Source organism: Neltuma alba, unplaced genomic scaffold (assembly GCF_004799145.2).
Source record: "Neltuma alba isolate B1F8T4 unplaced genomic scaffold, ASM479914v2 tig00011756_pilon, whole genome shotgun sequence".
Classification (NCBI taxonomy): domain Eukaryota; kingdom Viridiplantae; phylum Streptophyta; class Magnoliopsida; order Fabales; family Fabaceae; genus Neltuma; species Neltuma alba.
Window position 1 is genome coordinate 599,847 of NW_021636384.1, and position 22,596 is coordinate 622,442.

The 22,596-nt window shown below is 34.1% G+C and overlaps 1 protein-coding gene across 1 annotated transcript; it reads left to right on the plus strand.

The window, feature by feature from the left end:
• Nucleotides 1-1,565: 1,565 nt before the first annotated feature.
• On the plus strand, nt 1,566-21,754 carry LOC114717571 (histone-lysine N-methyltransferase ATXR7-like). Its single transcript, XM_028902771.1, is given in 22 exon segments — nt 1,566-1,647; nt 2,035-2,219; nt 4,363-4,550; nt 5,903-6,416; nt 6,419-6,466; nt 6,601-6,717; nt 7,499-7,822; nt 7,912-8,250; nt 8,320-8,625; nt 8,703-9,158; nt 9,303-9,717; nt 9,827-9,979; nt 10,136-10,557; nt 10,644-10,766; nt 11,305-11,385; nt 12,080-12,133; nt 12,312-12,463; nt 12,583-12,626; nt 12,713-12,758; nt 14,228-14,357; nt 16,337-17,483; nt 21,338-21,754. Coding segments are annotated over 16 exon segments (3,684 nt in total). The 5' UTR covers nt 1,566-1,647; nt 2,035-2,219; nt 4,363-4,392; the 3' UTR covers nt 12,605-12,626; nt 12,713-12,758; nt 14,228-14,357; nt 16,337-17,483; nt 21,338-21,754.
• The last annotated feature ends 842 nt before the right edge of the window (nt 21,755-22,596 follow it).

A 22,596-nucleotide genomic window follows, 5' to 3' on the forward strand; every position in this document is an offset into this window, starting at 1 on the left:
CCAATATAGTGGTTAACAACAGGTTTTTCGGTAAATTCAAAAAGTAGTATTTTTACAACTTTAGTAATGCCGTTAACAAACTCAAAAACCTGTTGTTAATCGCTATACTGAAGTTGTTAATAGCGTTACAAAAATTGTTAACCTTTATACTGATGTTGTAAAAATTTTTCAAAAAATTGTTTTTGGCCTCCAGAGCTCTGGCGATCAATTGTTGAATTTCCCAAAAAACCTGTTGTTAACTGCTATACTGAAGTTGTTAATAGCATCACAAAAGTTGTTAACTGTTATACTGAAGTTGTAAAAATTTTCAAAAAAATTGTTTTTGGCCACTAGAGCTTGTTGAATTTCCCAAAAAACCTGTTGTTAACTATTATACTGAAATTGTTAATAGCATCACAAAAATTGTTAACTGTTATACTGAAATTGTAAAAATTTTCAAAAAAAATTTTTCCGGCTGTCGGAGCTTGTTGAATTTTCCAGAAAACCTGTTGTTAATTGCTATACTGAAATTGTTAATAGCATCACAAAAGTTATTAACTATTATACTGAAATTGTAAAAATTTTCAAAAAATTTTTTTCCAGCCATAGGAGCTTATTGAATTTCCCAAAAAACCTTTTGTTAACTGCTATATTGAAGTTGTTAATAGCATCACAAAAGTTATTAACCGTTATACTGAAATTGTAAAAATTTTCAAAAAAAAATTTTCCGACTGCCGGAGCTTGTTGAATTTCCCAGAAAACCTGTTGTTAACTATTATACTGAAGTTGTTAATAGCATTACAAAAGTTGTTAACCGTTATATTGAAGTTGTGAAAATTTTCAAAATTTTTTTTTTCAACCGATAGAGTTCTGGTGACCAGTTGTCAGTCGGTCACCGGAGCTCCAGTGATTGTTGCTACCGGAGCTCCGGTAACCGACTAGCCAGTGGGGGTTTTAGTATTTTAAAAACAATAAATAAAATAAAGGGTAATTTGGTCTTTTTATTTAACATGATAATCCAAATTTGGTCTCTTGAGACCAAAATAGGATTTCTTAAATTCAGCAGACGTTTTGGGTATTATGAAGTTAATATGTCATTTTTTTGTCTTCTTTTTCCCAAGACCTCATTTGGTTAGCTCATCTTTTGTTTTTCTGTTTTTTTCTCCCCTCGAGTTTTCAATCATACGTGATATGTATTTTTTTCACTTAACGTGAATTTATAATTAAATATTAATATTTTAAAAATAGGACATATGATTTTTTGTAATTAGAGAACTTAATATAATAAATATAAAATTTGTGACATAATTTTTTGAACAAAGTTCTCATCTAATTCTAAATGTAAGACCGACTTTATAGTATAACTGGTTTTAAATATAAGACTTATTTTGTAATGTAACTAGTTGGAGGAATAGTGTATAATTATCAAATTGCTGGTCAAAAGAAAAATTATCAAATTAAGATTTATTCATAACTTCTTTTTATCTTTTATTTTCGTCCCGTGAAATTTATGGAAATAAAAACACTATCTCGTCTCGTGGAACCATTTTTCTTAATTAGGCGACGAGCAAACATTCCACGCTGTGGGAAGCCGTCGACCGTTTTCAGCCCTCCGGCGAGTATTTAAGAAGGATCAAACCCTAGGGTTTTGTCTACTCTCAAAATCCGGTGAGATTGATTTGTCCAATCTGGCTTTGTATCTAGATTTGAATTTGTTCCCCGCGTCATCTGTTCCCTGCATGGTTGTCCACCCTGTGCCGCTTGCCGTCGCACCGTTTCTTGCTTTGTTTGAAAATTTTCATTCTAAGTTGGCTTGAATCTGGTCGGGTAATCGTTTGAATGGCGACGCTTTTGAATAAATATTGAGTTTATTTTTTATTTTTAAACTTTGATTACTACTTTTTTTCAATGGTTTGTAATCGGCCATTGGACTTCTGCCCTCTTCGTTTTGATTACTAGCGACTTATATGCCTTGGATTGCTGTGTTGTGCAATGTTGGATTTACGTTGTATCGGCATTCTGTTTATTAACATCTTTCCATTATCATCAATTTAGAAAATTCTCAAAGGTATTTGTGATGCATGATCTGGTGAATGACATGGCTCGAGTTGTGTCTGGCAATTTAGAAGCTTGAGTTCACATTGTCATTCTTCGGTGGCTTGGAGGAGCTGCCTGAATCAGTTGGCTTACTAAGGCATCTTCATCAAAGTATCTGGAAGGCTGGAACAAAAATTAAAAGGGTATAATATCTATTCATATTTCAAAGATTTCAGTGGGGGCATAATATAGTTCCGACTATGTTTTATAAAGAGACAGGTCTATGTAAGTCCCACTGAAATATATAAGAACTTTCGGAAAGCCTTACCCCAGAAGCTGGCCCATGAGGTTTTTGGTTTTTCAGGTTGGACAACTGAAGGCTTATGCGAATCCCACACCATAATTCTACATTGTCGATGTGGGACTTAAATCATATGTGCCTTGTAGGCTCCTTCACTCTAGATGGCTTGCTCGCCAACCACAATGCTCCTAGGTGGCATTTGAGGTCTTCGCAGCTTACACATTCATCTTGATGTAGCTCTAGCTCTCTAGGGTAGCCCTTTTCTGGCATTGAAGGAATTGGGTCAAGTTTAGACACCACTGGTAGGAACTTTTGGTAGAGATATATACCCCAAAAAGCTAGCGCAGAGGCTGGGGAGCCAAAAGAGCCCAATAAAACCTACATTGGATTGGCGACGTGGGATTCAAGTCATGCCTCGTAATAAATCCTAAAATTTTTTACTTGAACAAATTAATTGTTAATGATATCATTGTCAATGGCACAATAAACTATTAAATAGAATCCTTAGCATGCAGAAAATAGGCTTTTGTTATCGTGACTGTGCTTTAATGAATTTTAAGATCAAGGTAGACTAAAATCATGTATTCTTATTTATTTTATATATGGATGGATTTTCTTGTGCTTTCTTCTATATTCTTCTAATGGGTTGTACTATGTAAAATTTGTCGAGTCAGTTACCTTCTATATTTTGGTCCATAAAGCTACAATTAAACTTGTGAAGAATTGAACTGTAATTATTGTACGAGTGCTGACGTCATTTTTCTTTGAATTGTTGATTGTAAAAGTGGTATGCCCTGGGCATGAGGTCGCCATTTGGGTTAATGAGCAATTGCATAAAATATTGGTAGAATTCTTTTAGTAAGTTATTATCACCCTGATTCTTCTTAATGTGTAAATTTTCAAATCATCAATCATACACTAGAACGCCCTCATTGACAATCCTTTACTTCAATAGCATCTAGGGTTTCTCGAACAATGCGATATCGCACACCTGATAAATCTTTAAACCTCTATGAGATCTAATTCCCGGTTGTTCCTCAATAGCTCAGCAGTCAACTGTTAGCTAAGAATTATATATGTTGACCCATATTCATTTTAATGAATTTACTTGATAGTTATACAAATTAATCATGTAACAAGAACCAGATTTGAACTGGTGACATGAGGATATTCAGTTTTCTACTCTACCATCTGAGCTATCCCGATCATTCATTAAATTACTTTAAATTTTGGCTGATTTGCTGCCGGCCATATATGGCAAACTTAATCCATTTAATGTCTCTTATTTCTAAGTCCTCATAAACCTGCACATCCTGCGACTGAAACAGAAACATTTTATTGCCAATTTCATCTTATTTACTTGATCTGAAACCTCAACTGTATTCTTTGCAACACATGAATTTCACAGCAGTCAACACTCCATCTTAAAATACTTCAGTCATCTACCCCTTTTCATTCTGCAAAGTTTAAGTGAATTGCAGGCAATGCATTTGTCTCTTGTCTATTATTATATCGCATAACACCCACCTATCTCCTGTGGTGCATGGGCCACTTTGTTGCTTGTGTCTCTTTTCTGTCTGTTTCAGTTAGCATAAGGTCAGTGGCCAATTACATGTAATTAATCATTGAAACCTATTTTCTCAGGCAAAAAAAAAAAAAAACCAAAGAAAAACAAAAAACAAAAAGGGGGAAGAGAGAGAGAGAAAGCAACATCTTCTCTTCTACAGTTAATCACAACCTACCAATGAAATCCTTTGTTAGGAAGAGAGAGTCAAACAAAATATGGTAACTGTTTGCTGGATTTTTTCTCCCTTGGATGATGTTTGTGTAATTGATTGTTGCCCTCAGTTCCTTGAAAGAGCGCAATTTCAAACTTATTATTGATTGATCATTGGCTACAAAGTTTGATTAAAAAACCTTCTAACTGTAGAATTGATAACAATATTGGGCACATATAAATTCCCCCTTTTTTATTCCCAATTTAAACTGTTAAATTTGTTGGTGTATTTTAATTGCTTTACAATTTTTTTTTTTGGTTGACCCAGTTGTCGGATAGCGCTTCATTGGGATGGTTCATGGTCTTCACAGCAGCCTTTATGCATGAAGATGGCCCTTTTTCTTTCTCCAGGAAGAGGCTGAGAGTATCAGATTTTGGATATCAAGATCTACATCCACACGCATACGCAGGATGTTCCAGTGATGCGCCATTATCTTCGCATCTGGATGTAGAAAGGTCCTTATTTTTACTATTGTTACATAAATTGCTTATTCTTCATCTTCCAAGCCTGTAAACTTTTCTTTCTTTCTTTCCCCCTATGGGGAAACTAACGGGCCTATGCCTAAGTATTGGGCCTTTTTCTTCCCCTTTACCTTTTGAATCTAATGGTTTGGTTGGTTTCACGTTGGAAGCCATCAAAATGTCCTTGGAGTGCTTCCACTAAATTGTGGTTTTGGTGGTTTGCAGCATGAAACCAAACATGCACTAAAACCCCAATAAGGTGGTTACATTTGACGACCTAATTATTAATGCCCAAAATTATAGATTGTTTCAAGTGTTTTTGAACTCACCACAGTTCAGCCTTAGATAATGACAAACTTTTCCTGGTTGTCAGCATATTGATTTACCTCTGCCCGAGCATGAACGAGCATGACATTTCTTGGTCCATTTTCTAGAATTTTAATATATGTGTGAAAGCTGAAATATTGGATACCCTGCTTCTCATTACCCTTCAAGGCAAAAGACCCTGTTAAATGGGATATTTGACGGCCATACTAGTAGGACCAATTTCTTAGATATTTTAAAGCCTCTTAGAACACCTTGCAGTTAGGCTTTGAATGCGGACAACTTTTTTCTGGGTGAATGTGTTGATTGCAAATTGTTCTGATAGCCGATTACTGGGGTTCTAATGGCTTTACTATGCTCATGGTTACAGTTTTAATATAGCCTCTATCTTTTCTTGTGTAGTTTCCCTTCAGTTGACAGCTCCTATGTTATCTGCTATCTATTTGTCATGCTCTGAAAGTATCAAAGCATGACTAATGGCTTCTTTCTGAAATTATGCATTGCTTACATTTCTAACATCCTCATGGGGCAGCTTAGATCAAGTCTGCAAAAAGTGAATAATGACATGTGATGTCCCATTTAGAGATCATAGAGTCTATTGAGATTTATTTCTGGGGGTTATGTTCTTTTTCTAGGCCTTTGGCATCTCAAGTTGGCTGTTCAGTCTTGATTAGAGATGAGATGTACTTGAGGAGGATGTATCCCCTTTTCAGGGGCTTTCACTTCTTTATTCTCTTTATTTCGATTTGTCACTACCCATGGCTGCATAATGTTTCTATTTTACTCTACTTTGATCCCTTCTTGGACCTTCCAGTTTTTCAATGATGGGTATAAACTATAATATTGTTTGCTCCTACTTGGTTTTATTTGTCTTTCTGCTTAACTAGAAGAATTTGTCCTTTAAGGCTCTCACACAGTGCATGTTGGTGAATTTTTTTAAAATTTATTCTTCCTTTTCTTTTGTTTTTTTTTAACAAAATTATTCCTTTTCTATTGCTTACAACTTTTTCCCTCTTTTGCAGGGCTATTGGTGATATACCATCTTGTTGCAGTCTTGATGATAGATTTGATTCAGATTCTGGATTGGATATGAGCTGCCAGTCAAATATTAAAAGCGTTGATGATCCTGTATGCTTTACAACAGGAAATATTTCATTTCAGGATCAGAGTCATCCTGGCTATATGCAGCCTGCTTTTGTTAGTGGTTGGATGTATGTCAACGAAAATGGACAAATGTGTGGTCCCTATATTCAGGACCAACTATATGAAGGATTAACTACTGGTTTCTTGCCAGTTGAGCTTCCTGTGTATCCTGTGATTAATGGCACATTAATGAACCCTGTACCATTGAACTACTTCAAGCAGTTTCCTGACCATGTTTCCACAGGGTTCTTATATCTGAGCACAAGTCGCTCAGTTCTAACCACGCCTACAGGTTGCTCCACATCATCTGGCAAGGATATGACATCATATAGACAAGGATCCTTTGAGCACGCTCCTTCTGTAGCTGTCAACCTTGATTCACAGTTAGTTTCTCTGTCACATTCAGCTACACCAGTAAGGAAATCTTAACACCGATCTCAAAGGTACCCAATTGCATAAATCTTGTCTGAGGGTGGTGTAACTTTTGCTTAATGTTAAGCTATACAGTGTCATTATGGTAGTCATTTTACCATATTTATTTGCCTTTCTGACCTGTGTATTTCACATCTTATTCTAGTTACATGAAGAATGCTGTTGGCTTTATGAGGATGAAAAGGGAATGAAGCATGGACCACATTCCATTTTGGAATTAATATCCTGGCATCATTATGGACATCTCCGAGATTCATCGGTGGTAAGATATAAATTGGGGTTTTGTAAACTAATATTTAGTCTGCATCCTGCTGCTGATGAGATGCCATTTATGGCTCTCTCTTTGATGCACTGAATTTTCTTTTTTTAAAATTTTATTTTCATCTCATTACCTTTTAAATATCTGGATGCTGGCCATAGATCGGAAATAACTTGTTGCTTGTTTTTTCAAAGGCAAAAACTTTGGATTCTTGATTTGGTCCACTTTTTGATTGAGTGCTGGAATATTGTTTCCCTGTTAGTTATCCACCAATTGCTGAAGAGACTGTCAGAAACCAGATTAAAATTTCTTACCGGTGGAGAAATAACCTGACAAGATAACTCGTTGTCATTATTTTAAATAATTCCTTTTTGGTATTTTTCTAATTGACTCTCTAATAGATCCATTTAAAATTGCATTTGATTAAACGTTTTCTTAAAGGACTCTAATGAAACCAACATATTTTTTAGGGCATAATCTAGATGTTAGAAAAGAATGTATGAAGTTTTTAAACCTCCAGTCTTTGTAACATTTAGCTTTAGAAGGACTAGGATAGAATTTATTCTCCATTTGATGTAAATCTATTGTCTGTTCGCTAGCATCTTATTGCAATACTAATCTGGAAATTAAAATAAAAAGCATTAACTAAATTAACCCTTCTAATAATTCATTAGTTCATTTTAAATCAATATTGATGAATATCACTTTATATCCTTAGCTTACCATTGTTTGGTAGTAGTGTCCTTGTACCTAACTGTTGCTTGTGAATTATGTTAATTTACAGATTCATCATACTGAAAGTAAGTGTAGCCCCTTTGTCCTTTTGTCTGCTATAAATGCATGGAAAACAGGAAAGCTTGAAAATATCTGTAGATCAGATTCCAAAAGTGACAGGGCTTGTAGTGATATCAGAAGCTTCATCTGTGAAATATCTGAGGAAATTTGTTCTCAGCTACATTCAGGAGTGATGAAAACTGCCCGCAGGGTGGTGTTGGATGAGATTATCAGTAACAACATTGCAGAATTTGTTACTGAAAAGAAATCTCGGAGGCATAAGCATGACTCAGTTGATCAGCCTTCTGGGACTAGCTTGTTAGACTGCAGAATGGTGATGTCTTTTTACTCTATAATTGATTGATAGTGTAGAGGTTTTTCAACAGTGTAGTAGTTTAATAAGTTATGTCTTCTTTTCAACAGACTGAGGCTGCTGTGGAGATGAGAAAAGGCACGGTTCTTACAAGCGAGCCAGCATCTTCCCAAATGCTTGATGATCAGTCTTGTGAAGTTTCCAGAGTGTCTCCAACAAGCACTAAATCAGTTGGAAGCATTGAAAACTTTTGGTGTTCATATGCTGTTGTTCGTAAAGTGCTTTGTGATCATTGCATGCAAGTCATGTGGAATGCTGTGGTTTATGACTCTATGGCAGGGTACATACATAAGTGGAGAAAGAGACAACGTTGGTCTACTTGTAGTAAGCCTCGACCATCTATTTATGGATATAAAGATTATGGTGGAATGATCACATCAGAAGAAGCTGTAAGTAGCATGCATACTTGATTTTTTGGCTTTAGTTGTATCTGTTGTTATCTTAACAATCATTTACAGTTGCTTCCCAGGCCAGTTTCCTCTGAACATGTTGCTGTTTGGCATCCTCATGGTGGAGTGGTGGCACTGGAGAGAGACTATCGTAGTCAATCGTCTTCTATTGTCTTGAAAGATGGTAATATTCCAGAAAATGGAAGGGTGTCATTTTCTGGCTGTGATCGTATAGATTTGATATGCATTCTTGAAAGTGTGGAGAATGAGCTTCACTCGATATCAGAGGCATCTTTAACTGAATACATTAAAAGTTTAGTTGACAAGGAAGTGGAAAGATTATTTAAATGTTCTGAAGAAGACAACTTGAACAAGGTAACTTTATAGAAGTGTTAATGTTATGCTTTTTGTTTAAATTGTGTTTTGTTGAAGAATCCCTTTCAATGTTTTAGGATGCTGTTACTGATGACATTTTTGAAGAGATATCTTGTGACAAAACATCTGAAGAGCGGATTTTATCTGGCAATAAGGTTGCTATGAAAGGAGATCGTCTTCAAGATACCATATCTGGAAACCGTATGTCTACTTTATTCTCAAGTGCATTTCAGGAGTTGCATGCCAATGTAAGTGATGTGGTTAATGAAAAGGAGATTGGCGACATATCACCTCCTGGATGTGAAAAGAATTTAAAAACTATTATCCCACAATACAATTATAAGTATCGACCTTCAAGATCAGTTGAAAGTGTACCTAAGATAACAAAATATGTTACAACAGCCCTATGCCGACAGAAATTGCATTCTGAGGTTCTTGAAGAGTGGAAATCTTTGTTTCTTGATGCTGCATTTGATCAACTTTTTGCATCATTCTGCACTACAAAGAAGATCAGCCAGCCTGATGGTTACAAGGTGAGCATTGGGTCATTTGATATTCTCAGGAACGTAAATATTGACCCTCACCTTGTTTGCTACCTCTCTGTGCCTCTAATTTTCTTCCAATGTCTTTTAATCACAATTCATATTTTTTAGTTGTTTGTTTTTTTCTCCTTCTAGGAAGGGAAAATACTGAAGTCATCTGGGGAACATTTGAACAATCCAACTCTGGGAAGAATGAAGAAAATACCCAAAAGTTCTTCATCAGAAAATTCTCGGATGGTTGGGAAATATACATATCATCGAAAGAAGCTGCCACAGAAAGAGCGACATTCTTCTCAACACATAACTGCACCAGTCAAAAAACAAGTTGATAAGAAGAAGAAATGTTTTTCTGGGGATTTGGATGATTCTGCCAAAGTTGGAATATCTCCTGATAAAACTGTGCAGACCAAGCTGATAAAAGGGAAGAAGGATAAACAGGCTAATGGAAAGTCTCTCGCTGCTGGTGCTAAAAGGCACTTGCAGAGTAAGAAGTTGTCTATAAATAATGCAACTAGTAAAAAATTAGTGAAGCATTCACAGGAAGTCCAAGGTATGTGATTTTTTTGCGTTGCAGTTGTTGACCCTTTTTCGGTAAATCATTTTTAAAGAATAACATGTTGTCCCAACACCCCCCCCCCCCAAAAAAAAAAAAAATCTAGATGATGTAAAGAATGATGAGAAAAGTAATGGAGAGAAGATTTTAGCTGTTGTGGAAAATAGCGTTGGCAAGAAAAAAGCAGTTGATAGCAGTGGTCGTGATGGTGCCATTCATGGAAAGTCCACTCGTCATTGCTCCAAGGGAGCTCTTAATGGTAGCTTTTCTATTAATAATCTTGCCCTTGTTGAATTCATATATGCTTATCGCCTTCCTGTTTGTTTAAACTAATCTGCCTAGGGTCATTTTTTTTTTTTAAAAAAAAAGTTCAAGCTAGATTTTTATTTATTTTTAACCGTGCATTCTTTTGTAGTGACAAATAAAGCATCAAAACTAAAAAGGAAGCATCTAGCTGATGACATGCCATCCTCACGTCCTTCAAAGGTTTTGAAGATTGCTAATGACGGTTCAAAGGTTGGAGTTGGCGGACACGCCATGTCAAAGACGAAGTCTGCTAAATCCAAGCCATTGAAGTCATGCCCTAGATCTGACGGATGTGCCAGGACTTCTATTGATGGGTGGGAATGGCATAAATGGTCTGTAAATGCCAGTTCTGCTGATAGAGCACATGTTAGGGGAACACTCTGTGTTCAAAAGAACTCTGTACCATCTGATAGTAATCCATTTCATTGGTCAAATTGTAAGGTTCTTTCTGCACGCACAAATAGAGTGAAAATGCGTAACCTTCTTGCAGCTGCGGAAGGTGCTGATCTTCTGAAAGCCACTCAATTGAAGGTGATTAAAGAATTCTTAATGTTTTCTTGTATATTTTTATCTAGTTATGTGAATACTTTAATTGAAGGTTGTTTGTCAATTTTCAGGCAAGGAAAAAACGTTTACGTTTTCAAAGAAGTAAAATACATGACTGGGGTATTGTTGCCTTGGAGTCAATAGAGGCGGAAGACTTTGTGATTGAATATATTGGAGAATTAATCCGTCCTCAGGTATGAAACATGCAATTATTTAATATCATCACTGAAATGTCCTAATCAAAGTTCTATGATTTTAATGTTTCATAAAGAAATTTTTTCCCACTAAAATCTCAGAAAAAAGTATGCATGAACAGAATGAGTTAGAAGAATATTCTATATAAATTGTTACTATTTTTTTTTTCCTTTTGTTATGGTCCTAGTTCATCAAATATGGAATGCATGAGTATTTAGTAGCGCTTTTAGTAGCGCACATCAAAGCTTTATCAACTGGATTGTTTTTACGTCGTTGTTCCGGATTAAAATCTCAGAAAACTATGTATGAACAGAATCGGTTTAAGAAATATTCTTTATGAAGTGTCACAAATTTTTTGTTTTTGTCCTAACTCATCATCAACTATTGAATGCGAGTACTTAGAATTACTACTAAAATGCACACATCAAAGCTTTATGATGTTAATCTATTTTCCCTGATTTTCTCAATTTTACTTTTTCGCTTTTAATTGCTATTCCATTGGACCAATTAATTAATATTTAATTTTTCATCTCCCAGATATCTGATATACGTGAACGTCAATATGAAAAGATGGGAATTGGCAGCAGTTACTTGTTTAGACTTGATGATGGCTATGTGGTTGGTATTGTAAAAGTTTTGCCATTTGCTTTCCTTGAAGTTTTTATTCATCTTATTTCTTTAAGATAGTTGTTAACACAATGATAATCGTTGTGTTAGATATATCTGATACTCAGCCTTGCCATCTTTATGTTGATCTATTGCAATGATTTTCTCTCTGGAAAACTGAATGCGGTTGAAACTTGAAATGTCAAGGTTACTTAAACCATAAAGACTATGATGAGTTTTTAAAGTTCTACATTATTTGCTGATTAGAATCACATAGGTATAATCAAAGCTTATGGGAGTGCAAACTTGAAGATAGAGAAATATATGCTTCTGGCTAGAAATTGGGACACAAGGCATGGGACCTAAGGGATGATTGGCACATTGAAGAGCTAGTATTTTATCTAAATTACTTGGTAAATTTAGTATTGACAAAAACAGGATTGTGGGAGTGATAGCTAAAATAGGTAATAGTCACTGGTTTGAGCAATAGGATGATCCACATGACATTTCTATCACCTCTTATTCTTGAGAACAGGAGTTCCAGTTTCTTTATGTTAGATATAATTGTAAATAACTTTTATTTGTGAATCTCCAGAGCTTCCTTTTTTGTCTTTTCTTTTTTCTTGCCATTAATCTCCCGAGCTTTGAATTGAGCAACATCTATTGAAATCATACGATGCTTCTTGTTCTGCTTGATTGTGTGCAGGTTGATGCTACAAAAAGAGGTGGTATTGCAAGATTTATAAATCACTCTTGTGAGGTACTTGTGGTTAATATTTCTTAAATTGAATGTGAGCGTCTTTATGCAAAAATGTGGAAACAAGTCGAATTGTGCTTTTTATCATCATTTTATTTCTCAAACAAGTATTTGAGTATTGTGTGTGCGCATCATGCTGCTTTTTGTCATTATTTTATGTCTCAATTTGAATTTTTGGCAGCCTAATTGCTATACCAAGGTTATATCTGTTGAGGGTCAAAAGAAGATTTTCATATATGCAAAACGTCATATAGCTGCTGGTGAAGAAATTACATACAATTATAAATTTCCTTTGGAGGAGAATAAGATTCCCTGCAACTGTGGGTCCAAAAAGTAAGACTAAGACTTCACATCTCTAAAATCTTATGGGTTAACCATCTATTTTATGTTGTCTGGTTTCAACATCCTATAAAATGTACATGTTCTCAATTTTTTATGTGCTTAACATGCAGGTGTCGCGGATCACTGAATTAGAGGGATTTGATCTTTAATTTAGGTACGCAATGATCACTTAAGGTTTCTTTGAATGTTTAATTTCATTATTGATAGTTTATTGCATTTGTAACTCTTTTGTTTTTACAGGTTTACCTTTTGCATATTTTGGAATTGACAAGGGGTTTGGCAGTAGGTATGTACTTCTGTCCTGGGCAATTGTGGTCTGCTATACAACAATTGAGGGTGATGTTTATCTGTTGTTTACCACGTTGTTCCCTTCTGCATGCGTTGCATTATTTAAGTTTCAGTGTATCTGATTAGTGATTCTAATACTACTCATATGTTGCTTTAATTGGTGCAAGTCTTGATCTTTCCGTGGATGCTTATAATTATTCTTCCCAACATATTTGAGGAAAATTAATGGTTGTCTGAATCTGTTCTCTCTTCCTTTACTGCACTAGGCATTTTTAACTTTTTATTTGTTCAAACTACAGCAGGAAAAGCCTTTTCAAAATGGAACAATTATGAGAAAGGAGGATTGGACAACCTTATAAACGGAAAAATAAAAAAGAAAAAGGGGGAAAATTAAAGGGTAAAAGAGGAAGAGATGCTTAAGAAAATGACAACGCCTCCAATCCCTATTTATATTAGTCAAAGAAATTCTTCTAAAACAAGCATGAACAGAATTCTACTGTCTCTACTTCCAAAACAATTATACTAAATCTATTAAAAGTTATCCAAATTTTTTGTGCAAACTCAAATCTGGCCAAAGTTTCTAAACAACTTATTCCAGTACCCAGTAGACATACTGCAATGTAAGATGGCAAAGTTGTTTCACAATCTGTCTTGAAATAAATATGGGGTTATAGTGTTCAAATTTGCAGCATGTCACTGGCATTATTTTGGCTTTCTTCCATGTAGAAGATTTCCTTTCAAGGGGTGCTTTAGTTTTCCCTATTAAATCTCGCCAGTAAAAGTGCTGCCCTGCGGGAAGGAAAAATGGAGAAATAAGGCTTGCAAGAGAAAGCAGCAATTGAATCCAGAAACTCTCCGATCTGAAGGGGATGAAAGTTCAAGGCTTCAGAATGGGTTAAAGCCTCGTATTCATGGATCTACAAGAGGGACATCTGGTGAAACAAATAAGATTCAAAACAGCACACAATTCCCCCCCCCCCCCCAAAAAAAAAAACCTGGGGAGAAGTCCGAAATCATGGAATTGGAAAGTTATGCATGATGAAAGATTATGCAAATTTGGAAAAGCATGATAAACAGGAACATTGGCTACCCTGAAGATCCTCAGGAACAAGAGATGTAGGCAACTCCTATTTTTGAGTCATTAATTTTCAAATACTATTAGTAGCCAACCACCAGGTCAGCTTCCTGGCCATTCCATTCCTTACCACGCCTCAACACATTTGCTCATGTGGGTGGCTGTTCAATGATGGGAAGTTAACATTTTACATTGATGATTAAATTAGTGACGAACTTTAGGAATATATTTCTTGGTATTCATTATTGATTCATTTTTTTACTTTGAATGAAATACCTTAATTTTGAATGTTTGGTGGCTAGATTTGGTCAGAAAGAATGGCTTCTGGTTTGATTGAAAAATATTTAATGTCCTTTGTTATTGAGATTTTAATGAAATATTTTTCTCCACAGGATGATATTATACTTCCAGAGGAAGTGGGCGTAGTACTCTCCATGATTCAGACATTCTTTTCAACATCCATTTCACCAAGGATTGCATTGGATGAGTTGTGAGAGTTCTTGTACTTTGCAATCATACTTTGTATGTTTTCACTTCCTGGGGATTCGTATTCTTCTGGTTGTCTGGTGTGCATGCGGTTTGTCCTTTGTGAATGTTTAGTTTATTTTCTATCTTGCATTGATATTTACCTGATCTGGCTTCCTTAAGATATAATTATGTGAAATTGGCACAGACAACCAAAAATGGATGGAGGAGAATGATTTATAGATTCAAAATTCTCATAACGAGGAAGTATGGTTAGAGAGGAGCCTCAGACACCCAAGGAGAAAGATAAATTCCTAATTTATTAGCCGATCCCCTTAGAGATGTTTCTGAACGCTCCTATTCAAGGTGAAGACGTAGTTGCTTCAGCTATTACAAGTAAAGTCCCAATCCCGAACTATAAAAAAGTGAAAGCATATTCTGATTGAGACACGTGGGATACCTGGCTCAACTGGGACCCATGGAATGCTACACTCTGAGCAAAGAATTTTATGGCAACTAGTACTATGACTACAAAGTCAAATAATGTCAAAGCCCTAACAAGGTTCGTGTCACATACCCTGGATAACATCACACTAATCACATTAACCATTACAGAACCGAAGTAAGTGACACTGATCCCTCTGTCTAACCCACTCACCTTGAAAATGTCTTCCATAAAAAATAACCGAGAACCCAACCGTAGCAAAACCTCCGTAGTCCAAATTTCCATGTAAAAAAAAATGATATGTATTTTATTAATTAGGTTCATCAGAGATTATTTTAGCCAATATCTTTAAAATTGAACTTTTAAGTGTGAACATTCAGTCCACGGAATTTTGACAAAAACTCAAAAGGAAGTTTAAATCACTCAATTTTTCAGAATTCTCACCAATAGGGAAACTTATGACGAGGTAATGAGCACATTGTACTTGTGTTCAAATTGAAGTTGATTTTTGTTCTTTTTACAAGTCTATTAGATGCCTCATTTCCTATTTGGTTGTTAGCTTACCTTTGGTTAAACCCACCAGTAAACTAGAGACTGCATAGTAGCTATGGTTGAGAAAAAGAAGTGCTGGGTTTTATAGACACTTGTTTGTAATTCACTATTAAAGAATGGTTTAATTTTATATATTATCAGATTTGGTGGTTCATATCGTACAATGGCACTGTGTCGTCATATAGTTGGCCTCACTTGGTGGGGACAGAGCTTGTTGATCTTGCTGTACTGGTGGTGGTGGGAGTGTAGAAAACTTTATAGAACATATTCCCCTTTAATACTCTGCTTGAATGGCAGACAGCCCACGTCATTTTCCTTATCTAGGTTTCCCTTGCCTGTAGTAAGCTCCGGCTATACTTTTGCTTTTAACATAACTTCTAGGATGTTAGAAGGGATGTATCAAAGTTCCACGTTGGTGAATTATGAAAGAATTGAGAGTTGGGCCTATAAATACAAAGGGATTACCTTCTTGTTGGATTAGGTTGTTGGCCACTGGAGAGAGCCTAGAGTTCTATTTTTGATCCATTTTTTTGACCGATTTTAGATAGCTGTTGTCAATTTAGTTTATTTTTCTTTTACTGGCCTTGTGGTCTAAACTGTCCAGTATGATGGTCAGTTAAGTGGTTCAATTTTTTTCAACAGTGCAAGAGCTTTTTATTCTGAGAGTTTTGTTAATAATGATGACTGAAATTGAATATAGACAAATCAGTAAACATGCGTTTGGGGGGTGTTGATTTAAGTTTTTTTTTAATATAGTAGTAATTGTGTCAACTATGACTGTAAAACTTCTAAAGAAATTTCATTGGATAGAATTGGAACGAAGGAATAATATACATCTGGAAAATATCTAGATTCTTCATGTTGTATGATTTTGGATTAAGAGGTGATGACAAAGTTATTCATATGTATTTCTTAAAAATTCAATAAAAGAAGTTTGAATAGGTGTTTCTGCGATCAAGTCCTACTGGTGATGATAACTGAAATTGAATAAAGATAAATCATTAAATGGGTGTTTATTTCAGTATTTGTTTTGTTTCAGGATATTGGTCTGCATCACTGAAGAAGGGCTAAATGATGTGATACTGTTGGTTGATAACTATTTTGGGTTGCCTATTCGTTGGAAGATGAAATAACTAACCTATGGGATTCTTGTAGAGTTTTTTGGCAGATGAGTTTCTCCCCTTTAGAAGCTGTAAATAATTGTTTCTTTTTAACATATGATAGATGAGGATAAATTTCTATTGGTTTAGATAAACAAATGATTTATTAATAAGAGATTTTTTTTTTTTTTGGAAAATCCCAGTGCATGCTGCTGAAATTTGCTACACAATTACTAAATGTCCCCGCACTCGTTACACCCTTATTTCTGATGTATCAAATGGAACTGAGTTAGTAACATTTTCATATTTCCATAGACCCATTATAGCAATGCCATTTCTTGGGGGAAAAAATATTGGATTGTAATTTATTGGACATGGATTCACCCGCTTTAGAACATTGAAACATTCAATGTTTGCTTGAATTGGCAGTGAGCTGCTTGATCAATCTGACAGGTTTTATTGTTAGTGAGATTACTACTTATCATGTTTAAGCCAGCAATCTTGTTACTTTTTGTTGGCATGTGGAAAATAATGCCTTAAAATATGGGTTTCTTATGAATGGTGTCACATCTCATCAACAGATAATAGTGGGAAAGTTCAACGAAGAAGCTGGACATGTAAAATAAGGTTGTATTTCACATGTTATCATGTGATGATGGGATCTACAATGAAGGTCCTTGGTAGAATTGATTGCGCTGTAGTGCTTATCCTGTGGAAGCTTGTTATGTTATAGTGATAAACTGAATATGTTACTTTTATTTGTGCAAAATTGCAAACCCTAGCTTAAAATAGCAAGTCAAGGCCATTCGGTTGAAATTCTATCTTTACATCTGTCTAAACGGAACATTGTCAAAAAAAAAAAAAAAAAGGGAAAAATTCGGCTGACATTTGACGTTACCATTATCAATTTCATTATTAGGTATTAATTAGTTCGGAAGAGAAAATAGTTTAAAGAAGTCTCTCTTTCTCTTCCAAAAGGGTTGCATATACGTATATTTATTTTGCTTCCTTTTCAATTCCTGTGATTGCAGGAGTAGCTCCAATAGGAAAACCATAAAACTTTGCTGCGTCGGGTTGTGCCTACTGGTACGTTTCTCTTTTCCGTCCCTTGTCGTTGTTGTTGTTACTTTGATGTTGATGATCTTGTGTTTCTAAGAATATGCACAAACATATAATGTTTATTGAATAATTAGTTCAAATATTTAATTGATTAATAATTAATGGACTTCTGAATTGTCAGTTACCCACCAAAGTATCCATACCGTAAGTATCTTGAATTGTTGAAAAATGGATTTTATTTGGTAGTGTCTTCTTCTCGGGGCAAATATTTGGTAGTGTCTTTAATTTGTACCTTTTGTGATGGAGCCGTGGCCTCACTTAATTTCCTATTTGATTTTTTTGTTTTGTATTTGGTTGGACCATGAACTTGCCACTTCGCCTTTAAAAATGGCCTATCCATATGAATAAGTCCCTTTTTGGGCCTATCATCACCTTTTATCTCACTCATTAGCTCCTGATTTAATATAAATAATGAAAATAATCCTTTTGGGCTTTCTAGTATTGTATAATTTTTAATTTGCTTTTCTTATTTTTGACTGAGTCAATGTTGTTGCCCTTCAATGTCTAAAGAATAATGCAGTTTATTACCTTGCACGGATATCATTTTGGTTTCATAGATTATGTTTGACTTGGAGTTTGGTAAAAGTGCGCTGACATTCTAGTACTGCGTACCAGTACTACTACCACCTTTTGTCCTAGTCATATGACATGGTTGGTCTTATAATTAGGATCATAGATAATATTTTATAATAGAGATGCGTTGACTTTCCCTTTCTTAATCTTGTTTTTATTCAAACATATGATCAGTGATATTTTTATGATTTTAAATGGAATTATATTGTCTCATTCATGTTATTTTATTTCCATACTTTATAACTAGTGTGGGGATTATGCATTTACATAAAAAGGTTGAGAAATAAGTTGTACTATATATGACTCAAATAATTCATGAATATTGTAATTCTTGTATAAAAATGATTTTGGGCCTGAAATGAAGCATGATTTTAATAAAAGGGAATTGCAATAAAATCCCAAGTAAGGGATTTAATTACTCTAAAGTTTATTGACAACTAAAAGAGCATATAATAACAAGTTTCAGCGTAGAAAATGATAAATGGTCCATAGGGTGTTTTGGTAATTAAATTATTTTTTTAGAACCTCATGATAATTCTCCCTTCCATCAACCTTGATTAGGGTTGCACGAGTTTGAGTAATAAGGGCTCAATAATAAAATTTATTTTTCCAGTTCTAAATATAAGACCCTTATACACACTAAAATTAATGTGTATAAGGGTCTTATACTCCTCCGGAAGAGTATTATTTTTAAATGTTAAAGGGCAACAATGAGTCAATACTAAAATTAGACGAGAAGGATCAATTTAAAGCCATAGTGATAATAACCATAAGGTATATTTTCACTAAATAGTAGAGAAACATTTATTTTAATAATTAAATTGGAAATAGCACCTTCATCTTTCAACGGTATGTGGCGTGCAGAATAAAACAAGGGCTTCATTTAATGTGTGGATATATACGTAGTAGTTGTTATATGAGTTAGGAAAAAAGCATGTAATGTTTATTATGTTCGTATTATCATTGCTGATATTTTCTTAAAATCTAACCTTTAAATTTTTTTTTAATGAGAATACTGGAATTTTTTTTTTCTGTCACTCCCATTCTCATCTAAAATTCTATTTAATGCCCCGTCATATCACACATCAAGTCATGTTTCTCTAGATACTGTTGGGATATGGCTGTCTAGTTCTCTTGGGATTATTAACTCATACTCTAATGATACATTTTTTGGTATTATACTTAAGAAATACATGATGTTTGCTTTGAATGTGGAGTTTGTATGTAGGACAATTGTTAATCAACGTGGGACTTTATTAATGTTACGGCCGTAGTTGTCATTCAAACTTTGTCACGTCTAAAGTAATCTCTCTACAGCTTGGTTTGGATGAATGGAATAACGAGAGAAAAACAGGGAAAGGAAAACTTAAAAAATGATAAAAAAAATTATTAGTTTGAGTTTTCCCTTGCAGTATCTTTTTTTCTTTTTCCTAATTGTTGATTTAATATGTTTTAAGTTACTTTTAAAATTTTCTTAAGAATAATCAACTCAAACGAGGGATTATCTTCCCTCGCTAACTTACATAATCCTTTTGCTTTGTTAGACTAAGCGTAAAGTCTTATTTGGCTACTGCATCCATAGAAATGTAGAGTTAGTTTAGCTTGGGGATAAATTATTATTGCAGTTGTGCATGGTTTGATCAACTATCATTATAAATAGAAACTCGAGCTTGTCCCAGAAGAACAAAGAATAAGAACAAAGAAAATGCTTAATTGGTCCTATTTATAAATCATTTTTAACGTAATTTATACAAATTAAGAAAAACCTTAATTATTAACTTTTCTTTATAATTTCACAACTTTCCAACTTTATCTTTTTTTTAATATATATTAAGACAATACTTATATCAAGTCTATTATATCTATTATGTCAAACTCTCTAATCATGTATGATTATGTGTCCTATTTTTGAAACATTAGCTTTAATAGCATTTAATTATAAATCCACATAAAACTTCAAAAAAAAAACCCCACATAGGCATGCATGATTGGAGAGCTTCACATAATGGATATAAGCAACTTGACTTAGGTTTTTTTCTATATATTATACTCCATAAAAACAAAGTCAACGTAATAATAAGTAGATGATAAAATTGTATATTTATGTGAAAAATTTCTCCTTCTGTCTTATAAATAGGATCAAGAAATTTCTTCTCTCTTTTCCTCATAAATAGAACCAGAGGAGTATGAATATTAATTATATAATTGTATTAGATTATCTCAAAAGCATAGAGATGAGAATGGCATTTAGGGATTGCATAGAAAAGACGAATGGTATTTAGGGATAATAAGCCCCTCATTCATTGTAGACAATTTATTTATCTATTTACTTCTTAAGATAGCACCTAGGATTGCTTCCTCCTAATTTATACTCCTCTAGTCTTATGTAGAAGGCATTTGGTACATCAGATCAAGAAAAATTTTAAAGTAAATTAATTCTCCCTTAAAATATAACTACTTTTCAATTTTACTCTTATTTAATAGGAAGAATTATAATCAGGTTCCAAAGAAGGAAAATAATTACAAAATGAATTCTAAAAGTTATTATTTTTTATTCTGAAACTTATTATTACAAGTTGTTTAGGTTGTTATTGAGATTTTTTTAATAATTTTTTTTTTCTTGGCACTTTATTATAATTCTCCCTATTTCATATAGGCACTTTTTTTATAAAAAAAAAAAATACGTTCATGCTAATAATTAAATGAGGTGACTTGTAAATAGGACAAAAAAATCTTCTATCTTTATCTTATAAATAGGAGAAAGGAATACTACTCTATTCCTATATGTAAGTCACTTATAGAAGGGTAAATAATGATTTTTTTTTTTTACTGTTATTGGATACAACAAAGAAAATAGGTAAGAAAAAATGCACTTCATGTTTTTTTTTTCCTCAGTACCCTTTCTTTTTCTTTAAGAAGGACAAGTGTAATTTTTTTTTTTTTAATTGAATGTATTACTTGATATGCAATAATGGGATAGAAGTGGCTTCCATTTAAGAACACAGATCATCACCACGGCTTTAGCTTGTTTTGCTTGTAACCTCTCTGTGCGCGCGCCTCAGCCACGGTGAAGTAAAAGCACATTAGGTAGAATAGAGTGCTTGTTTAGTTTCAGTTATTTCAAGCAATTTTGCTCTGTACGTGTTAAATATTTGAGAGAAATTTTGTTTTGTAAAACATAAAAGTGCTTTCTTTTTAGTGTTGCCAAACTAATCTGCAAGTTGAATCGGACAATCAATTTTGTTCAGTTCGTCCACAGGGAATTGGCCAGTCGAGTGGAAGTTTGATGGTTGGATGTGCAAGACTCATTAGCTATGTGACGGTTGTGGCATTTCGTGGCCACTAAAATCAATTGCTGAGTGTTTGTTCTTGATCTTGAGCTCACATAAGGGGACTTCGGACACCATGCTTTAGACCTGTTTGAAATTGGAGGATGATGGTTAAACTTGTAAAGACTAGGACCTAATTAGTTCTTACTGATGGTGTGCAGTGAGGGCATATTGATATAGTGCGATGAAGAGAGATATAAGAAGAAAAGAGAATATGAGTTTATTCTTTTATTATTCATAAGGTGTAGAGGGGAGAGATGGTGTTTTTCAAGTCACTTCATTAAATTTTTACACAAATATATAATTATAATATTTACTTATTATTTATGAAAACAAGCTATTGAAGTATAAATCACATTATCTTCTGTTTTAAATATAAAAGTTAGTTTCAAACTAGTCCTCATATTAAATAAGGATGAAATTGAACAGTTAAATTTTAAAGTAGTGTTAATGAGATTTCTCATATGAAACAAGCTATTGAAGTATAAATCATATTATCTATAGTCCTAAATATAAGGTTAGTTTAAACTAGTTAGACCTAGAGTTCTGTTATCCGAAAAAATTAAAGCAAATATAAAGGCCAAGAGTTCCAACCCAATTACCCAACACTAGAAATACATAACCAAGTGATTAATTAATAAGCTTTGGATGATAAGCAGAGTTGTCATGTTTGAAACGGCTGCGTTCATCTCTGACAGAATTTTACAAAAATTTTCAGATAATGTGAAATTGTGAATCATGCTGTTTCTTTGCCTGACATCCTAATTGATCAAAGCAAATATTCCTTCCTCTTCCAATCTTATATTGATAATCCAATTCTAATGCTCAAAGTTGGAAATCTTGATGTTAACAAACTTGGAATTTCACGCTAATGATCTTATTTCTTAAACAAGCCTGGAGAGTATTATTTTCAGTTACAACTTGGAAAGCAAGCTGATAAAAAATGTAAATATAATATATATACGCATATAATTGTAATAATTTTTAAATTTTTATTATTTTAAAGAGATTAACTCAAGGAACATAATTTAATTTTCAAGTTCGAGAGAGTCCTGGAAATTTTCATCAAGTGATGGCCATACCAGAAGAAAACACTTGGGGTGTAATTTTTGTAAAAAAAACCTTATTATCGGGCTTTTGAACCCAAAAAAACTCCAATTCAGAAGCCCAGGGCCCAC